Source organism: Vombatus ursinus, unplaced genomic scaffold (genome assembly GCF_900497805.2).
Source record: "Vombatus ursinus unplaced genomic scaffold, bare-nosed wombat genome assembly UNPS02014801.1, whole genome shotgun sequence".
Classification (NCBI taxonomy): Eukaryota; Metazoa; Chordata; class Mammalia; order Diprotodontia; family Vombatidae; genus Vombatus; species Vombatus ursinus.
The window spans coordinates 11,462,947-11,485,293 of record NW_020954579.1 but is presented as its reverse complement, the minus strand read 5'-3'; the positions used below and the strand labels follow the sequence as shown (position 1 = coordinate 11,485,293).

The following is a 22,347-nucleotide window of genomic DNA, read 5'->3' as shown; positions in this document are numbered from 1 at the left end:
TAAGTGCTGGGGATCTAAATAAAAGCAAAAACAGCTTGTTCCTTCAAAGAGCTTATATTCTAATGGAGGAGAGGTAACATGTACAAAAACAGAGATATACAGAGTATATGGAAGCTGCCTTAGAGGCCAGTGAACTAGCAGCTTGGGAGTGAGTGGTAGGCAGATTATTCCAGTTGACAGACAGTGAAAAGGCACAGCCTAAGGAGATGGTGATTTGTGTTTGAGGAATAAACTGACCAGTAGGACTGATCATAGAGTGTGTGGAGGGGAGTACTGTGTAAGTATACTGGAGAAGTAGCAAGGGAAGAGGTTGTAATGAGCTTTAAAATGCCAAACAGATAAATTTTAATTTGATCCTTGAGGTGATAGGGAGCTTTTAATATTTGTTTAGTGGGGAAGTGATATGGTTAGACTTAACACTTTAGGAAAATCATTTTGGCAGCTGTGTGAAAGAAGAATTGTAATGGGAAGAGACATGAGGAAGGTAGACCAACTGAAGTCTATTGCAATAATCCAAGTGAGAGATAATGAAGGCCTGTACATGGGCGGTGGCTGTTTGAATATAAAGAAGGGAACATATCAAGGAAGTGTTTGAAAAGAAGGAAATAACAAGATTTGGCAACTGATTGGATATGCACAGGGAGTTCACATAGCTTGTGAACCTGGTGCCTGGAAGGATGGTGGCACCCTCAACACTAACGGGGAAGTCCAGTACAGGAGTGGGTTTTGGAGGAAAGATAATGAAGTCAGTTTTGACCATGTTGAGATTAAGATGCCTATGGGATATGTGGTTTGAGATGTATAATAGTTTGTGGTGTAGCACTCGAGCTCCAGAGAGAGCCTAAAATGGATGTGGAGATTTGAGAATCATTTGCAGAATGATGACAATAGAATCCATATGAACTGATAAGATCACCAAGTAAGTGAATGTAACATAGATTGAGCCACAGTTACTTGGGGAAGCCTTTACTGTGGAACTCTGTTTAGATAAAATCTGAGATCTGGGAAAGCTTCATTCCATGTCTTCAAAAAAGACTGCAATTTGTGAAGAGTAGAGGGATGGCTGTCACTGGCTGATCGCTTTTTCACTCTCCTATCTCTCGTAACAGACTAGAATTCAATCTTATCTACTTCACACATCAGATGTTTGCCGTGTATAAGATACTGTGCTTTTTTGGAAGTTCAGAATAAAAACTACTTTCCCTGGTCACTTTTGATGGGAAATAGTCTTGCTCCATACCTGGATGGTAATAGTTAACTTACTTTCAGCCAGCCTAGTTCCCTCTCACCATTCATTTATTAAACAAAAGACAATCACATAAACCATTTATCCAAATGAATAGTAAGACCCAAACCAGAGAAATTAAACAGATTAGTGTAGACAATAGGATACACAATAGTAAATGGCTGAAAAGTTTTCATCCTTTTTTTCTCAATGTGTCTCTCTCAAACTTTGCTTTTCTCTTTTCTCCAAAATCCCTCTGTTGAACAGGAGTCAAATCACCTTGTATATGCTTAGCTGGACAGAGCTATCCTTCAGGGAACCACCCAAATCTAAGTAGGGTAGGAATGGGGCTGGGACTATAGAGAGAAGAGAGTGAGCCTTGAGGGATACTCATAGTTAGTGAGTGTGACATGGATGAAAATTCAGCAAAGGTGACTGAGAAGTAGTCACACAAGTAGAAAGGAGAACCAAGAGAAAACTGTGTCGCGCGCACACACACACACACACACACACACACAAATACCCAGGGAGGAGGAGAAGGATGAAGAGGAGGAGGAAGAGGTTGACATGCCAAATGCTGCAGGAAGGTCAAGAAGGATGAGGAATGAGAAAAGGCCATTATATTGGACAATCAGTAGATCATCGGTTATTTCTGAGAGAACAATTTCAGTTGAATGATAGATCAGAATCCAAGTTTAGAAGAGAGTGAGAGAAAATGCAATGAAGGCACTATGATTTTTTTTTAGTTTAACTGAGAAGGGGAGAAGGGATAGGAGATGATTGCTAATGAGATTGACAGGATCTAATGAGGGTTTTTTAAGGATGAGGAAGACTTGGATCAATTTGTAGGCAGGAGGGAAGGAACAAATAGACAAGGAAGAAATATTAGAGGAGGGAATGATAGTAGGGGCAGTTTGCTAGAGAAGAGAGAATGAAAGGTATGTGTGAAGAGAGAATGAAAGGTATGTATATATGCCTTGGCAAGGAGAAGAGCCACCTCTTCATTAGAGACTAGAATAAAGGAGTAGGTAGTGGACAATTGTGTTAGATGACTGTGAGATGAGAACAAGGGGTCTGGAAGTGGTAATGAGGAGCAAGATGTATTCTGACTCTCCCTTTGGGTCAGGGGAAATGAAAGAAGGCATAACAAGGGAGGGATAGAGTGGGATGCAGTGCTATCCAGGGGAAGCCACATCTCAGTGAGTGCCAGGAGATGGAAAGACATTAGAAATTTATTTTATCTGATTTCAGTTGGGCCCTCACTGCAGCAAGACAATCCTTTTATTCTCTAATTGGATTTTTTTTGTCCCACTTACCGTGGTGGTTGTTCCAAACCTAATCAAGAAAAGGTCAAGTCAACAAGCATTTATTAAGTACCCATTGTGTACCAGGCACCAGGCTTTGTGCTAAGCTATGGAGTTACAACGAAAGGCAAGTTCCTGCTCCCAAGAAGCTAACAGTCTAACCAAAGGAAGATGTCTACAATGAGGAGAAGTTTATTGATTATAGTTTAGTAGTTCCAGGAGACACAGTTGGAAGAATGGGCATGTCTGAAGTGGGTCATTGGGAGAGTAGGACTGAGATGGATGACAATGAGGGATCAAATAGCTGGGGTGGTTTGCTCTTAGACAGCTAGGAGTTCATTATCACTGGGATGGGGGAAGAGTAAGAAGGAGTGAGAATTTGCTCACTATTGGGGAATAAATCCCAATAAGATACCAGTAGAGGAGAAAGGTCCTCTGATGAAAATGATTAGAAAGTGATTAGAAGATTCAAGGTCAACTTTTGAAGGCTTCACAAAACCCTTAACTACCCAGACTCAGGCAATGTTGCTATGTTCTAGGAAGTTTCAGGAAGCCTGCCTCTCAGGCTAGCTGGAGCAGGAGATGATGAGTTCTCTGGTTGGGAAATAAGCAATAGCAGGATCTAGTGGTGTTGTGATCCTAGGGCCCTCCCCTAGTGTGGAGCAGAGTTAGGACTTGATGTGTCCAGAAGCCCTGCCTTGAGGCAAGGAGTAGAAAGTCCTATCCATAGTGTGGCTCCACCCTTAAGAAGCCTAGAAAAACTTCTGAGGGTATGACCTAGGAGGAGGCAAGAGGTGGTTGTATAAACCTATAAATTACCTGTGTCTGTGAAAGAAGCCCCAGAGCCACATTTCTTTGAAATTACTGCCTGATTTCAAGACCAAGTGCCCTAGAATCTATATAGCAATAACATGGTACTAGACCACCTGCCATAAAGTATTTTTGTACTTTAGTGACAGGATTTTCCTATATGAGATGATTTTGTTTAGGAAGTCATGATTTCATTCAGATGGCATCAAAATCTATATAATAACAAACTATCTTATAACCAGGTTCTGTTCTATGTGAAACTTCCATATAGAAACAATACATCAAATTTTCCTTATAGGATTTAGAAACAACTGGTGCTATCAATATAATTAAATTTATAGGTTAAAGGATGGATTCCCATATCATAAATTAAATCTATATATGTCTTAGATATTTTTCTAGGTAAGTTTTCAGGTAATTTTTTTTAGGTTTCTTTTTATAAAGTAGTGATTACATTCAATGAGGAACTTCTCCTTGTGGTTCCCATCAGAAAGTGGCCTGGTTTTTTTTTTCTTTTTCCTTATTCTTCTTTAAAGAATTTTTCTTTAAAAAGTATCTAATACGTACACTCTTAGATATAAAGTTCTCACCACATGGAAAAACCACCAAGTGTTTCAAACAAAGCCAGAAAATCCCAGTAGTCACAGAGTGACCTGGGAAATTCAGCCAGTGAGATGGAGTCTAGCTGTACCACATATAAAACCTATTTCTAATCCTACATTACGACCATTAGTTAATAGAAGGCCATAATTGAGAATAATGATTCCAAAATTCAGTTCAGTTTTTCAAGAACCTACTAAGTACTAGACACCACTAGATAATTCTAGGGATACAAAAATAAAAGAAAAATTCAACCCTGTCCTCAAGGAGCTTACATTCTTTCGTTTTCTTTTCTTTCTTGTCTTTTTTTTGGGCAACTGATCAACAGATATATAATTAGATGGATACAAACCAGAGAAATAGTGCTAGATATGATGTTTGGCCACTTTTGACACAGCCTTTGAGGTCTTCAAGTCAGAGATGTATACTTCTAAAACTAAGGGAGAAAAACCAGATTGACTAATCACAAAGTGTATAAAGATATAGAAGATTCATGTTTTATTTTTCTGGTGAGAAGTATTTATTGAAAGAATAAACTGGAACAGAAGTTTGAGGGTAAACCTCAAATCTCTATCACGCATACTGCAAATGAATTCAATTGAAGGTTTTCTCTTAAAAACTGAGATTAATGAGTTCACAGGCAGGTCACTCTTAACCTAACTACTACCCTTGTACATCACTCTCCAATTTTTCTGGTGAATAGCCTTCTAAACTCTATGCCCAGATAAATTTGCACATTATCATATATAAAAAATTAAGCATCCAGTGCCAACTATTACATAGTGCTTTCCCTCTGAGAACCTCAAACAATAATAATAAATTTGTCCATAAACAGCACCATGGCTTGTCCACATATAACCTCTTTTAAGCCAATGCAAGTTTTTCTATGAGAGGACTGCTTGGCTAAGGAAGCTTTAGTTTGAGATAAGAGAGGTTGTCATTGCAAAAAAGAAAAAAAAGAGAGAGAGGTTGTCAGGTCTAACTACAAATGCTTTCAAATGTTTTTTTTTTAATCTAATTAATATCCGTCTATCTATCTAGTGCACATTGGTCTTCCAACCAAAATGCATTGATTACATTGTGATCTTTGTGTACTACTTTGAAGACAAATGAATGTTTTCATAGGGTAATGGTTCTCAGTTTGGTGAACGGAATCATAAGCTGATACGGTAGCAAGCTGAATCTGGAGACAGAGGACACGTGTTTGAATCCAAACTGTGTCAAGTAAGGATATGATCTTGGGCAAATAATTTCACCTCTCTGAGACTCATATCAATCTGTAAAGTGGATAATTGTACTACCTATTTCACAGGGTAGTTGTGTTTATGAAATGAGAACATATGTGAAATGCATTGTACACTTCAAAGTGCTATAAAAGATGAGGCATTATTAGAGTTATGTGGGACCTTCTCTAGGGTCTAGTCTAGGGATTCTTAATTTAGGATCTGTGAACTTGTTTTTTAAATATTTTGATAACTATTTTAATATAATTGGATTACTTTGTAATCCTATGCATTTTATTTTCTGCATTTAAAAACATTTTTCTGACAAGGGTTCCTAAGCTTCACCAAACAGCCCAAGGGACATAAGACAAAAGGAAGATTAAAAATCCCTGGTCTAGTCCAACTTAGTCATTTTACAGCTGAGGCAGATCAGATCAGAGTGGTTAGGTGACTTAGCCAAGAAGATAGAGTCAGTTGTTAGCAGCAGTATTAGAATCTGTTTCTTCTGACTCTTCAGGATCTAGTTCACTTTCCATTCACTTTAATGCCTCCTGCGCAGTGACTGTTACATGCCTCTTCATTGTCTCTGTATTGTTCATACTTTTCAAAAACCATTAAGTCAGTTTACTAATTTTTAAATAAGGTTGGTTTCCTAAGGAAGTTTGACAGTATAGATGTGGGATCACTTAGTAGGTTAATTCATTTGCTTCATATGATAACACTTCTTCCTTCCACTTATTATTATTACCATGTGCCTTCTTCTTCCTCACAATTCCTGCAGAGATTTCTCCATCTTCATTTAATATAGTCACAAACTTATCTTTTGTACCATAAAGGTAAAGTCAGATCTTGGGAACCCCCTTCTTATTAGACAGCTTCTCAGTGTTTTTAGGGGGAATGCAGAACTCTATTCAGAAAGAACTTTTGTTGCTTATGCCTTATGTTGCTGACAAAAGGACCAGTTCAATCTGTGGAAAAAAAGAAAATGTTGAGGATTTCCACTCCGCTAGTGCCCCTAGGGAAGGTCTAGTAAACTACAGAGGGAGGGCGGCAAGGCAGAGGGAACAGCAGCTGTGGCCCAAGGAAAGTATGACGGACCTTTCCTTCCATTTAGGAAAGTTTTTGCAGGCATCAACCCCAAGAATGCTGGGCCTAGCTCTTGGGGCTACAAGAATGTGCTAAGTGAACACTGTACCCTCTTAATCAGGAGTAGGTCCCTCTACCCATATTATTGCCAGAACCTTCCCCTTCCCTACCCCCTCCCACACAGGGAATCAAACATTTTGATCTTGGATTCGTTCACAAGTTTTTATTTTCTGTCTGGACAGTGAATGCTGTGTCCTGATTGCTCTTTTTCTTTTGTGCAGGTGGCAGAAGCGAGCACTCCCTATACTGTGTTGAATGTTCTCCTTTCTACGCTGTCTTTGCTCTGTCACCTACCCAAATCCCCAACTCTGATGTATGCTGCTTTCTCCTTCCCCTCCCCTCTCCTCCTTCACCAGATGACCAAACCCCTTATGTGTCTCTCCCTGCCATTGTCCCTCCTTCTTCTTCTGCTTCTCTCACTCTCTCTCCTGTGCCTCCCTCTCCTTCAGCGTTCTGTTGCTTCCCCATCTCCCGCCCCCCTCAAACAGAGACACCTGTGCAGTGTCTGCCCAGCTACAGAACAGCCAATAAAATTTACCTAATATGGTAAGTTTCCCTTGGCAATGCATGCACCAGTGTGGATTTAAGTGGAGCGTCTCAGAGGAGGGGGAGACTAGAGAGCAGGTGGAAGGGATGTCAATAGGCTGGCTCTGCAAAAAAGAAGATGAAGTATGCAGGGAAGCAGGAAGGAGTACCGGCCACCACCACTTCAAGTGGATGACTTGGAAGTTATGTACTCTCTGCCTCCTCATCTCTGTCCGGCATTCAAAAAAAAGTTGTAAATAAAATCCCCATCATCTCATGAGACTCATTTGGCTACTACTGTTTCTGTCACATTTTATAACTCAGTCACATATTGTTTTATCCTACTTTGGTGCGTGAATGGGTGTGGACCAAGTTTTCCCCTAGAGTGTTGTCACAAGTGGCAGGTCTTTCTGAAAGCGCATCCTGCAACTCCAGATCCACGTGAAAGCTGGGACAAATTAAAGAGTTTGGTCAATGTGGGCATTCCTCTCATGCTTGTTCATTTGACACAGCTCCTAAATCCCCCAATTCTAACCCCTGTGCTAAAAATTATTGTAAAAATGTTTATAGTGCATAATTAAGCCTTAACATCTCCTCTGGGGGTACAGACAACAAACATTTACAATTCATTCCACTAGGCAAACAGATTTCATCCGTTACTTATGAAAGAACAGGAAAGATTGTCTCTTATAATGAGTCACTGTCCATAGTCTAATTATGCAGTAACTTTCCATAACCCTGAGGATATAAGTAGAATATTTCTTTTTATTATCTCTTGGACTGAATCTTGGCATCTCTTGGCAGTCCAGTTCCTCATATCCCAGAGAATAAAGATTTCAGGAGTCTCATTGTCTTCTTGCTCTTCTGTTTCCTGCAGTTTCTAGGAACTGTCTTAATCTGTGTTTGAGCAAAATGAGATAGGAAATTAAATATTATAGGATAGAATGATTAATATAGAGAGTAAATCAAGATAATTTAGGCCCCTATATAACTTTAGTGGTCCTCAGAAGGAAGGGATTTTTCTGAACCTTATATTTCTGTTTTGCTTTACCTTGCTTTGCCTTCAGACAATTTGGGCAAAGTTACATGTTTGCCATATTTCTCCAAAGAGTAGAATTTTTCCTCAACTCTTTGTACAGTTGTTTCAGTGTTATGTTGGTGAGATCTGGCCTTACTGAGACATAGAAGGGTACTTTAGATGTTTTTCTGTTACCAATAAGACAGGATTCTTGGACCTCCCTGAAAATCTGACTGAACATTGAATTTCTTTTAAGACCAAGAAAGATCATAGTCAGATCTAGACCATTTGATTCCTACATATAAACTATTGACTGAATTCAGATTCAAGATTTGTAGTGTAGATTTAGAGTATAATAGGACATTTTAACTTAAAACATAAATTACTCAATCCTCTGGTAGTTTGTTAAATGTACAGTAACATCATATAATCAGGTTTTACACTGGGAGACCCCAAGACTCCCAAGATTTGGTTGCTGCTTGTGTGGCAAATGAGGTGGAGAAGAGTCTGGGGTAGCAAATAAAGGAGTCTGGTATGAGTTTGATAAGCTTTAACTTTTAAACCATGTCTATGTAAAATAAGCAGAGAAAGTTCCCTATCCTTACACTAAGAGCAGGGGTAAATGTAAAGGGGGAGGGTCAGGGAAAGCTTCATGAAGGAGATGAAGATATAAGATATACATCTAATACTTGTTCATTCAACTAACATTGATTAAGCACTCGTGGGCAAGCACTATGCTAGATGCTGGAACAAAGAGCCTACAGTCTTAGAGGGGGAAAACACATGCACATATACATGTAGGTGGTACAGCCCAAAAAATAGTAAAATGATTGCAAAGGCACAAGTCCAGGCAAAGCATTACGAAGGAGAGATCACTTTCTCCTGACAGGAATAAGGGTGAGGGTAAGAATCAGAGAGGGCTTCATGGAGGAGAGAGCACATGAGTTGAATCTTAAAGAAAGGGAAGGACTTCAAAAGAGAAAGATTGAAGGCAGGACATTCCAAGTAGAAGAGGCCATGTGAACAGAAGCACGCAGCACAAAAATGGGGAACAGAGTGGGCTAGTGTGGTTGGAATTATGTCAAGTATGTGAATGTTGAGTATGAAATACGGTTGGAAAGGTACATCAGAGCCAGGCTGTGGAAAGCCTTGAATGCCACAACAGGAAGTTTCTGTCTTACATAAACAGAAATAAGGAACCCCTGAAGACTGTTAGATGGAGAAATGACACGATCAGAGCAGTGTGTTGGGAACATTAGGCAGAGCTGTCAAGGGTATTACAGAACTTAAAAGGTGGAAGGAGAACTCAGTAGCATTCTATACCATTCCCTCCCTGAAAGAGAATCCTTTCTACAATATACCTGACAAGTGGTTATCTAGGCTTTGCTTGAAGACCTCTGGTGAGAGAATACTACCACCTGAGGAAGACCATTCCACTTTTGAACTATTTTCCGTGTTAGAAAGTCTTACATGACATCAAATCTTAGTTTTGCTTCTTCAAAACTTCCATCAATTGCTCTAAGTTCTGTCCTTTGGGAACAAACAAAATAATTCTCTTCCCTCTTCCATGTGCCAGCCCTTCAAATACTTAAAGCAACTGTCTTCCCTAATCTCATCCACCCCTGCCCCAATATTCTGCGGCCTAGACATCCCCAGTCCTTTTCATGGAACTCATGTAGCATGAACATAAGGCTCTTCACCCTCCTAGTTGCCATCTAAAACTCTTCTAGCTTATCAATGTACTTCTTGAAATGTGGAGCCAGAACTGAACACAGTACCCCAGATGTGTTCTGATCAGGGCAGAGTATCCCAGGACCATCACTTCCCTAATCCTGGTTGTTAAGCAATGTGAACAAAATGAGCCAAAATAGAAATGAGAACAAGAATACAGCCTTAAGACTGCATTTGTTTTAGGGGGCTGTCATGTCACTGCTGTTGACTCCTATTAGATTTTTAGTTCATGACAACTCTCTAGTCTTTTTCAGATCTGTTGTCTAAAGATGCTTTATCTTGTACTTGTAATGTTGATTTTTTTAAAAAACCAGAAGTAAGACTATGTCTTTAACCCTAATCAATCTAATCTTATTCAATTCAACCAAATTTTCTAGTCTGTCAAGATCTTTGAATCTTGACTCTATCATGCAATGTATTACCTATTCTTCCCATCTATGTCTTCTGCAAACTTGATAAGCCTGCCTTTTATACCTTTATCCAAGTCGTTAATAAAAATGTCAGCATAGGGACAAGCACAGATCCCTTGGACACTCTGCTATCAACCTTTTCCCAGTGTACATCAAAGTAGTAATGAATATACTTCCAGTCAGGCTATTCAATCAGGTCTTCATCTGCCTAACTGTCCTGTAATTTAGTCCACATCTCTTCATCTTTTCCACAGGAAAGGTAGGAGAAACTTTATCAAATACTTAAAATACCTAAAAGTAGGTAAACTGTATCTATAACATTCCCTTCATGTACCATCTTAGTAACTATGCGAAGAAGAAAAACAGTGTGGCATGACCAGTTATTGATGAAGTCATGTTGACTATGTGATCTCTCTTTCCTTTTCTAAATCCTTACTAATCACCCCTTTAATAATAGCTCTAGAATATTGTCAGGAGTTGAAGTCAAGTACTCTGACCTAAGTAGATCAGAGAGGGAATAGGGCACAGGAAGACTAGTTAGGAGACAAAGGCCAAGGAAGAGTTGAGGGTGTATGAAGATAGACTCAACAGGACTTGACAATTGGTGCACGTGGAGAAGACAGGAACATGACTCCATGATTAGAGTGGGAAGAGAAAAGTATCATTGACAAAAATGAAGTGGTAGGCAAGATGATGAGCTCATCTTGAATATGTTTGAGTTTGATATGCCATTAGGCCATCCATTAGATGGATTTCAGCAGGCAGTTGGGAGCAAAGGGCTGGAGTTTTTCAAAGTGGTTAGGGGTGGAAAGATAACTTTGACAGACGTCTGCATGGAGATGATAATTGAAACTCTCTGACCTTTATTGAATCTGAAAAAGATGCTGGTATTTTGAATAAAGTTGCCTGTTTTGAAAGACTAGTCATGATATTATAAGATCAGATGAGCCAGACAAATAAATTAGATTGTAAGCTCTTTCAGAGCTCAGATGAACCCTGTATGTTATGTCTCTATGCCTCTCACAACAGAACTAGCACAACTAGCCTTGCACTTAAAATGTGCTCAATTAAGATTTGTTGAGTGAATGAAAACTAACAAAAACAATTATTCTCCTCATATTTATTACTTAGTAATGGAACCAATCATGGGACATCTAAGTGGTACAGTGGATAGAGCACTGGGCTTACAGTCAGGAAGATGTGAATTCAAATCTAGCCTTAGACACTTGCTAGCTGTATGACCCTGGGCAAGTCACTTAACCTTTGTTTCCTCTCAGTAAAATGGGGGTGACAATAATAACAGCTCCTATGTCTCAGGGTTGTTGTGAAGATCAAATGAGATAATAATTGTAAAGCACTTAGCACAGTTCCTGGCCATGTAGTAAACACTATAAATGTTAGCTATTATTATTATCATGGGAGGAGGGCTAAAAGGAGGTCACAGCAGGAAATACAGATGGTGAAAGATACTGAAGTCACTTCAATCTATAAGCACAAAAATGACAATGACTCTCTAATTAAATTTACCTTTTCTGTGATGGTGCTTGTTATAGGTGACTACAGTCTGTTTGGTCTAAATCTTCTCTTCGAAGGATTCCGTCACTAATGGCAATAACTTCTTTGTTTCCAAGTCATGGCAAAAATCTGTAATCATTTAGTTTTACCTTAGTAGTTTGGTGAAAGTCTGATTAAAGTAGGCTAATGGAAATGGTGTTTGTCATTCTTTAACTGTCAGGGGTGAAGAGACCTACTATGTTGAGGAAGTGTTAGAGAAAAACACCGACTATGTTGAGGAAGTTGTTTGTTTCTGTTTTTGTTTTGTTTTGCTTTTTTTTTTTCAACCAAGAACAAGAAATGAGATGAGCTTAAATTTCAGGTACTTTGCATAATAAGGTTCTGGTGCTAAAATCCCAGGTAATTTCAGCTGAATTATTGAAAATGTAACTTTTGAAAAATCAACCTTAAATAACATTTATCCACCAGTAGTTTCAAAAACGTTGTTTGGAACAATTTTTAAAAGTAAAAATGCCTAGGGATATAAAAGGCAGTATGAAAACAATGCTGGGTCTAGAAGTCAGATGACCCAAGTTCTAGTCATCATTGCTTTGCAACTTCACCTTGAACAAGTTACTGTATTTAACCTCTCTGGGCCTCCATTTCCTGATCTATAACATGAGTTGATTAGATTAGATTACAAAATTCCTTCCATCTCTGCAATACTGTTACTGTGAATATATTTTTCTATTCTCTCAATTAATCAGGCAGTTGTTTAAGTATCTGCTGTTTGCTGAACATTGTGCTAGGCAATTTGGAGAATACAAAATAAGTAGAAAGAACATTGGAGGTGGAGTCAGGGGACCTAGATTCAAATTCTGACCCTGCTGGCTTTCTACCAATGTGAACTTGGGGAAATCACTTAATAGCTCTAGACCTGTTTTATAATCTGTAAAATAAGGAGGTTGAACCAGAAAACCACCAGCTCTAACTGTACCTAAATTGTATCCTTCAAGCTCTAAATCTATGATCCTAGGTGCAAGAAATGAATCCTGTTGTGAAGGGAATTAATAATCTGTCTGGGAAGGCACATGAAACAATTTGAGAACAATTAAGTCTCAGATTCTGCACTATATTTACAATAATGGGTCTGATAATATTCACAAATATAGTAGTGTTTACAAAATGAAATGATCAGTATGGACTGGAAAAGTCAAGGAAGCCTTCATTGAGGGAGGTGGGGCATAAGCTGGACCTTGATGAATGAATAGAATTCAGAGAAGCCAAGAAAACATTAGAAGGGAGGGCCTCTAGGAAGAACAGAGACACAGAGGCAGAAATTAATATCATCTGTGTGTAGGACTGAGAGGAAATTTTCCTGACTGGTCTGGGGAATTCTGGCTGTGTTGGTGTTCAGTGTTCCATTGGGTTTCCTGAAAGAGATGGGATCCAAATCCTGACTTTGGCCTGTTTTCATCCTGGGCTATTTCCTGTTCAGTGCCTTTGTGTTCTTTTTGAAAGGAAGATACTACTGCTTCCTCATGACTGTAAGAAGGAAACAAAGGAGGCAATTTATTTATGTATTCAGAGTGCTCAGGAGATGGAAATAACTAGAAAGACCTTATTAAATTATACTGGAACAAGATATTCTCTCGATTTTAGAGGATTTCAACTTCCTTTTTTTCCAGAAAAAGCTATCAAAATATCCTCCATCAATATTTTTTTCCCTTAATGTAACCCACTATTTCCTTCTCTTTTCTTGCTCAATAAGTCATATTTACTCATTAACATAGCCTCAGAATATTTATATTTATATTTTCTAGGATTCTGTTCCCTGGTCACATCCATATCCTGGCTCCACTATCTTTTCTTTAGGCTAGACCTGACAGTACTGACAATCCTAATTCTACTAATGCATGTTTAGAGGGACCTGTCCTCATCCCTTTTTGGCATAGATTCAACCACTTAATTACCTCAAACCAAGAAGCAATAGTATTCCTTGGGCCCTATATTTGTGTATGTGATATTACAACACTTAACCAATGAAGTATTCTAGGATTCTACGCAAACTTTTTCTTCAGCAATTTTATTCCTTTTCCAAATTCTAGCTGAAAATTGTGCATGCAAATCATACTGCATACCTTCTCAAATATGACTGCAGTTAGTTTCCAGGTTCCATGGAGTTCATTAATAGTCCCCCCAAATAATTCCAGTTTGCCTTTCATTTATGCCTTACTTTGCTGTTAAAGCATAGCAGCCACCCAGTAGATCATGTTTGTGCATATTCTTGTGTACTGTAGCCTAGATTGTCAAATTTTATTGCCTCATGAATTAAAGAGCTCTGGAAGAGATGCATGAAAATGATCTCAAATTTTAAAGAAATATTGATTTTAATAAATGTATATGGTGCATTGTATTTTCCATCATCCAAACAAAATGACCTACATCAATTACCAAACTAACCCAAAAGGCAAAACCAAAAGAAATCAGATCATAGAAATGTAAGAAAGAACAATAATTGAAAATAAAACCCATGGCCACCTGTATTGTGTTTCTTTTTATCAGAGTATCACCTTAGATTAATGGTGTCAGGAAGATGTGATAAGTTATAGGCAATTGAAAATGTTTGGAATCTCTTGGTAAGGCTGGTTTGACCATCTTAAAAGCACAAATAGATGCTCAATGTAAGAAATGTTCAATGTATCAAACTCAAAGCAATACTCATTTCAAACTTAGAAGATACACCAAGGAAACTGTGCCACTTAAAGTATGAATTGTAGGCAGTTCTTTATGATGTCAACAAAACGAACTTCCGTGAGCATGTGTTAAGTGAATATTAGAAAACTCCTGTCACATTGAGAATTTGGTTTTGATGGTTTGTGGGGATGATTGTGTCACACAGGGCTATTCAGGAGGCATTATTTTTTTTAAATGGGAGGAGGTGTTTTCTTGGGGCAGGGAAATGGTTTAATTATTGAAAAGATTTTGCACTTATCGGCAGCCCAGGCACAGATATTGTCAAGGAAGAAGAGGCCCAACCTGGGGAGATTGACAGTAAGCCCAGAAATGCAGAATAGAAGACCATCTGGAGATAGAAACAGGCAGATCTCCTCGCTGCAGGGCAAAGAGCACACTCCCAGAGGATCAGGTAACCATGTTACTCTGTTAACACAATCACATAATCCGAGACCTTGGGGATCACCTGCCCCAGCTCTCTCGTCTTGCAGAAAGAGAAACAGATGCTCAAGCTAAGCAACTTGCCCTGGGTCTCCCCTTGGTTGGTGGCAGTTTAGCTGCAGTGAGGCTGTGCTAAAAATTCTTTTTTATTTTTAGATCCCTGAGTGTTGAGTAAAGGATAGCACGTAATTAGAACCTCTTACATGTTTCATGTTAGTAGCTACAACTCCAAGATGTGGCTTTCCACTCTGTGTGAGGTCAGTGGGAATGGAGGAGATAAAGTAACATGCTTTCTGAGGAGTGAACAAGAATTATATATTCATTCCCTTCCAGCTCTGCTCAGTGCCCTCAACGTGGATACCTTCCCTCCCACACACTTTTCAGCTCCCTTTTGTGGAATCGCCTTCCTCCCTTAGAATGTAAGCTTCTTGAGGTCAGGGGCAGTCTTTCTTTTTACTTGTACTTGTATCCTCAAGTGCTTGTCAACCACATAGTGATTGACACATAGTAAGTACTTAACAAACACCACACAAAGCAAGGCCCAGCACAGCTTTGGGTGTGTAGGTACTACATAGCCTCTAATGAGAGCAGTGCAACGTTACCATTTGGGAGACCATAGGGAACATGGTGACAGTGCTTTCTCATTTGTCTGAAACTACTACTGTGTGCCCGAAAAGAATGTATACAGCAGAAGTATTAAGTTTTTCTCTGAATAAGAGAATATTCTTGGCTCCTTGGAATTATTCTCCTTTCTTTCTGTCCAAATAACAAAACCATCACTATCCTGATTTTAATTCATCAGACTAGATATCAAAATGAACAAATTCTATCACTAGCTATACTTAAAAATAAAATTAAAAATACCAGTTAGGTGGCTACCTTGAGTTTCTTAGTTCTAGTCCTAAGAATCACAGAACTTGAGGGATGGAAGGGAACTCAGTTGCCCTGTAGTCCAACCCATAATTGAAAAGGATCCCCACTATGACGTACAAGAAAAGTGGTCATCCAGCCTCTGCTTGGATACCTCCAATTAGAAGAAGTCCACTACCTCCCAAGGAGTCCATTCCACCTTAGGACAGTTCAAATTATTAGAAATTTTTTTCCTGACAACAAACTTAAATTTTCTTCTCTGTGACTTTTACCCATTGCTCCTGGTTTTACCTTCTACAGCCAAGTGGAACAAATCTAAAACCCTCTTTTACATGATAGCACATCAAATACTTCATATCATATCTCCCCTGAGTCTTTTCTTGTCCAGGCTAAACAATCCCCTATTCCTTCCACTGATCCTCATATGACATGGTCTCAGGGTCCTTTATCATCTTGGCCACACATCTCGGGATACTTTCTATCTTGCCAATATCTTTTTTTTTTAAGGCAATTGGGGTTAAGTGACTTGCCCAGGGTCACACAGCCAGTGAGTGTCAAGTGTTTGGTCTGAGGCCAGATTTGAACTCAGGTCCTCCTGACTTCAGGGCCGGTGCTCTCTCCACTGTGCCACTTGGCTGCCCCTTGCCAATACCTTTTTAAAACAGTGGCACCCAGAACATGATGTTCTTCAGATGTAGTCTCACTACAGCAGAGTGTGAATGAACTATCTTACCTCCTTATTCTTGGAAGTTATACCTCTCAATGCAGCCCAAGATTCCATTAGTTTTTGGGGATGATTCATCATGCCAATTGGTCATAATGAGTTTGCAATCCATTAAAACCCCCAGACAAACTGCTAACCACTCCTTCTCCATACTATACTTGTAAAGTTGATTTTTCTTTCTACAAGCATAAGAATTTCCATTCATCACTGTTTAATTTCATCTTAAATTCAGCCATATGTCCTAGCCTGTCCAGATCTTTTGGGATCCTCACTGTGTCATCCAGGATATAGCTATCCCTTCCCCCTTGGTGTCATCTACAGATATGATGATTATTCCAGCTGTGTCTTTACCAAGTCATTGTTTAAAATGTTAAACAGCACGGGGCCAAACACAAATCCCTGGGACGTTCTACTACAGACATATCGATGCTGAACCATTAACAACTAATCTTTGAATCCAACCATTCAATCTGTTTTAAATTTTATATGATTTGTGATTGTCTAGTCCACATCTACCCATCTTCTCCATAAGAAAAGCAATGGAATTTTTAATCACTTTTTTGGCAAAAATCTAAGTAAACTATATCTACAGGGTTCTCCTGATCTACCAATTTCATAACCTTTTCAAAAATGGAAATAAAGTTTATCTGGAATGACTTGTTCTTACTTCCCTTTACTACCCATCTCTTTCCCAGGAATTAAGGCAGGTCATTGGCCTATCATTTACAGAATTTCCTCTTCCATTTAAAAAAAATTAATACCTTTTCACTTCTCTCATCTTGTGATATAGCTCCTGTTTTTCATGATATTTTAAATATTACTGTCAGTGGCACTGCAGTCAATTAAACAGTGATGAATGGAAATTCTTATGCTTGTAGAAAGAAAAATCAACTTTACAAGTTGCTAGTTCTTTCAGTATCTGAGAATGTAGTTCATGGGCATCAAAACACTCAACCAGCAATACTTCTGAGTGCAGCCCAAACAAGATTAAAATGTTTTTGGGAAATGATTAGCAAAAATCAATAAAAATATAATAAAGTATGGATAATATTCTGTTTTAAAACTGAATTTCATATGTGGCCTGCAGGGATCCTTATGTACACATTAGTGGCCCCCATTTCTATTTGAGTTTGCATCTGCTCCAGGTAACCTGAATTCCTCAAGGGTGACCAGATGTTTTCTCTTACTAATTCATTACTGGTTTGGTTACTAACTCCCTTTTAGACGTTTTTGTTCATTTCCAGTACACAAGTCATTCTGCTTGGTAGAGAAAGCAGAAGCAAAATAAGCATTGAGCAGTTCTATGTTCTCTCTATTGTCAGTTATCATCATCCCATCCATCCTCCTGGAGCAGTGATCCTATCCTTTATTTGGACCTCCTTTTGCTCACTGTATACTTCCTTTTTTTAATGGCTTTTTTTCATCCTTCACTTCTCTAGCTAGACTCAGGTCGTTCTGGGATGTAGAACTTCTGATGAGATTTGTGAAGGACCATGCCATGCTCAAATTCATTCTCAATTTCCTCACCTTGCTTATAGCTTCCATGTTTCTTTTTAAAGTCCACATTTGTCAGTAAGTTCCCTGTTCATCTATATCAGTCTCTTTGGACACCTCCTGTTTTTTTCTCTTCTTTGGAATTAAAAGGCCCCAGTCAAAGACCTCAAGGTATACTGCGCTACTGCAATATAACAGGAAAAGAGGAGGTGCCTTTAAAAACTCGCTGTAGTTGACAAAAAGTGAGTCACCACAGTTATCATAGCTACTAACCTGTTCTCTGGTTTTAGGCCTTAGGCTTAAATTTAAAGTTACCTGTACCTTGGAAATCATCTAATCCAATGCCCTCATTTTGCTAATGAGGAAACTGAGGCCCAGAGAGGCCAAGTGACTATAGACATACGACATAACACTGGTTTTCAGACACACGTGCCCCATGTTACATTTTAAATGTTACAGTTGAATAGACCATTTGGTTATTTGGAATTGGGGACAATCTGGACATACATATATATATATATATATATATATATATTTTCCAGAATTCCCACTATGACCCTCTTAGTCTTCTGTGAACCTTCAATGAATGCTTACTTTCAGAGAATGTAGCTCTTTCCTGGATTCCCCTAGAGGTCTCATTTACTCTTGTCTTCAGTCCTCCAAGATCCTTTGAGGTTTCTTCTTGTTCCCTCTGACATTCTCCAGGGTTCCTTACCTGTGCTACTCAGCTCCCCACTGTCCCCACCTTGATTTCTCCTTTTAGCCCTTTAGATGGCCCAGTGAAATTGGGAATCCATTTGGCTGAGGTGAGGAATAGATATGTGAGATTAACTATAAAAGAAAAAAAGGTGCATGAACGCAAGAGGACAATTGGTAAGAACAAATGAAGGACCCCAGGTGAAAGTAATGTTCAACAAATATATTCAATTTTTGGGGGCACCTGAAGCTCCTTTTGGGTATGAGAGAAACTGCAATCAAACAATCTACAAGTATTTATTAAGTACCTGCTATGTGCCTGGAACTGAGGCTATAAATACTAAGAATGAAATAATCCCCAAGTGCAGCTAAGTGACGCAGTGGATAGTGCTGGCCCTGGAGTCAGGAGGACCTGAGTTCAAATTCAGCCTCCAAAACTTACTAAATGTGACCCTGGGCAAGTCACTTTACCCTGTTTGCCTCAGTTTCCTCATCTGTAAAATGAGCTGGAGAAAAAAATGACAAACCACTCCGGTATCTCTGCCAGGAAAACCCTACATGGGGTCATGGACATGACTGAAATTGCTCGACAACAACAACAACAAGAACCTTACATTCTAACACAGCTAGGATCTTTATAGACTTGCAGAAGATCACTCTCTGAGCCTGTTCTGAATTCCCACTGTGCACGTAACACATAGTTTGATCTAGATCAAGGTAGATATCCCATAAACCTTATTCCAGGATCTCCTAATATTTGGTTTCCATTTTTATGGATTCAGGAATCAGACTATAGAAATTGTTGTGTGAGTATAGTGGGGAGGATAATTCTGCTTCTTTTTAAACCATGAAAGCAATGAACCGATACTTCTGAGAAGATGACAAAGTAGGGGGGTTAGGAAGAGGTGGTGGGGAAGCTGCCTGAATAGTTTAGAGGATAAACAGGGAGAAGCAGATTATTTCATCTTCTTAGCTGCAGTTCAGGCTGAGGTTCCTCCAATCTCAGAGTCATTTCTGTGTGGTGAGAGCTCAGTGACCTGGGGGAAGTGACCATATTGTTCTAGTTGAGTCTCCGGCTGCTATACTTCAGAAGCTGCCATACCTGATACTCTTGCTTTTCAGCAGACTCCCATGGAGCTGGTCACAGTAACTGACCTCCAATGGTCAGGCAGTGGGAGGGAGCTTTTTTCCAATATCAACTCGCTTTATGTTTTCAGGGGATAAGTAGAAGATTTGAGTTCCAGTATTGTTGTGAATCTCTTTCCAAGATTCTTGATGCCATTTTAAAATAAAAATAAGCATGATCTGCCTTCCTGATTCCCTCATCAACTTCTTACTCAAAAGAATCATTGAAAGATGCATATTGGTCAAGCAGGAGCATTTGTTTCTAGAAAACTGATCAGCTTGTCCTCAAGTTTATTGACCACCAGGTGCTAATTGCACTCCTGAAATTGCTCATGGACCCTTTAATATGATTTATGAATTTAATTCTGAAGCCCTTGTAAGTAACCAGTTAAAAAGCATAATCAATTCCTAGAGGAACAAAGTTCTATGCCATGTTGCTGAGTGTCCTGTGCATTTAACAGTGAAAGAAGTATGGCAAATCTGAGGATATCAGATATCCATCTCAGTGCTCCCTGGGCCTCTTGCATCATGTAAAGTAACACAATATTGATTTGAACCTTAGGGATATGGGATGCTCTGGCTATTTGGATTTCATCAGGTTTAACTTTTATCATGTCAGAGTGCTTTTCAGTTCAGTATACAGACCTGTTACTTATTATAGGCTGAGCCACATTAGAAAATGTGCAGTGATAAAAGGAAGTAATTGAGGGTGAAAAAAAATCAACAACATAATCACGTCTTGCACTGTGAACATGGAGAAGGAAGAAAAGAGAGAGACAGGAGATTTTAGGAAAGCAGATGGGTAATAGGAAATGGAGAAGTAGGGACGAAAGTGCTTTCTATTTTTCATCCACAGTGAGAGATTTAAATGATAACAATACTGACTTAAGCGTATTCTATTTTCACAATGAAATTGAGGTGCTAGCCAGGGTAGATTTTGTCTAAGTGACTTTGTCAGTTGAAATCCTGATCCTCAAAAGCTTTGCAAGGGGCAGCTAGGTTGCGCAGTGGGTAGAGCACTGGCCCTGGAATCAGGAGGACCTGAGTTCAAATGTGGCCTCAGACACATAACACTTACTAGCTGTGTGACCCTGGGCAAGTCACTTAACCCCATTGCCTAATGAAAAAAAAAAAAGCTTAGCAAGCCTTTACCAACTGGATCACTTTATTTATGTCCTCTCTCAGTCTTTTCCTTCTAATTCTGTATCATTTCCTTCTATATCATTTTCTTGTAGGTCAGAATTGCAAATAAGCTAATGATTATATGATAAAATATTTGCATTTTTGTTTTATAGTTATTCATATGTATTTTATTATTTAGAGAGGCAGTTTGATATGGCAGAAACTCTAGTGTTTGTAATCCTTGTAATTCAGAAACATTGGATTTAAGTATTGGCTCTAACACTTAGGCTGTGTGCACAGTCTTGGGCAGAACTCTCAGAAACACAGTTGTCTCATTTTTATGTAATTGGAGCAAGTGTTGTGTTTTATCATGGAGCTCTTCATCACAGCTTTAAGATTGTTGGACTTGGAGTCAGGAAGACCTGAATTCAAACCCTGTCTCAGTTGCTTACTATCTATGTGATCCTGTGTAAGTCACTCAACTTCTCAGCCCCAATTTCCTCATTTGTAAAATGGGGATAATAACAGCACCCACCTAACAAGGTTGTTTTGAAAATCAAATGAATTTTATAAACCTCAAAATGCTATATAAAGGCTATTAGCTACTATTACTGCTACTATCATCACCTCCACCTCATAAAGGGTATGGCAAAGGAACTACTTGTTTATTGGGGGAGCTTCAGGATATCAGAATCCTGGGAGACTTTGCCAAAATGAAGGCTTATATGAACTTGGGGAAAAAAAGGAATATGAGAGAGCTGACCGTGAAGAAGGGAGATAAAAATAAAAATTCAGGGGTTGCCAGAGAAGCATGCTGAGAGCTATGGTCAGGTTAAAGAGATAGAGGAGGGAACACCCAGGGGGCTGTTGCCATGGTCTAAGAGTCCCTAGAGTCCCTAGAGTCCCTAGAGTCCCTAGAGTCTAGGAGTCCCAGTGGAATACTAATGACACGGGAACCGAAGAGGTTTCAGCAAATTCTAGTCTGCCTGAAGAGGTTTCTGCAGACCTGCAGCTTCTGAGTCAGATAATACTGAACTGTATGTTTTTACCGTAGTGCTATGGGTTCTGAAGTAACCCTGCTCCTTTTCTCTGTTGGGGGACTACGGACATTAGAGGAATTAGATCATAACCTCCATATAACCTTTAAAGGAATCACACCTACTAGTATATGAGAACAGAAAATGGTTTCATTTCCGCATATTTATCTTGCTTTATATCTAATTAAATGCTTTGGTTATTGGACTTGTGCTTTGCATGTACTATAAATAAAGACTATCTCATTGCTGAGGATTTGGGCTGTGCTCTGTAAAAATCATTGCTCAAAACAACCCTCACAGAACCTAGGAAAGGCAAGGGGCTCCAGAGTCAGAGTTCTCAGTGTTTCTGGGGACCAAGCATTGTGTGTAAAATGTATGCACTAATACTTGAACTGTTTGCCTCACAGTGTTGCTGTGAAGGAGCAACTTTGTAGGCTATAAAATGCTATATAAATGTGAGTTATTGTCATTATTAATATTGTTGTTTTCCACTGTAGGGCTTTAAAATGATTTTTGTTTGCATCCAACATTCCCAGATTATCAGAACCTTAGACACAGTCTTCCAGAAGTTTTTTTTTAACTGACTTCCCCACATGTAGATTCTGGTCATACCTTA

At 39.1% G+C, this 22,347-nt stretch overlaps 1 protein-coding gene across 1 annotated transcript in view; it reads left to right on the top strand.

The window, feature by feature from the left end:
* The window catches only part of MARCH10 (membrane associated ring-CH-type finger 10), a 197,491-nt gene that overhangs the window by 101,840 nt on the left and 73,304 nt on the right, over positions 1–22,347 (top strand). Inside the window, 2 exon segments of the mRNA XM_027872972.1 lie at positions 6,930–6,932; positions 14,488–14,634. Coding sequence (XP_027728773.1) covers positions 6,930–6,932; positions 14,488–14,634 — 150 coding nt within the window.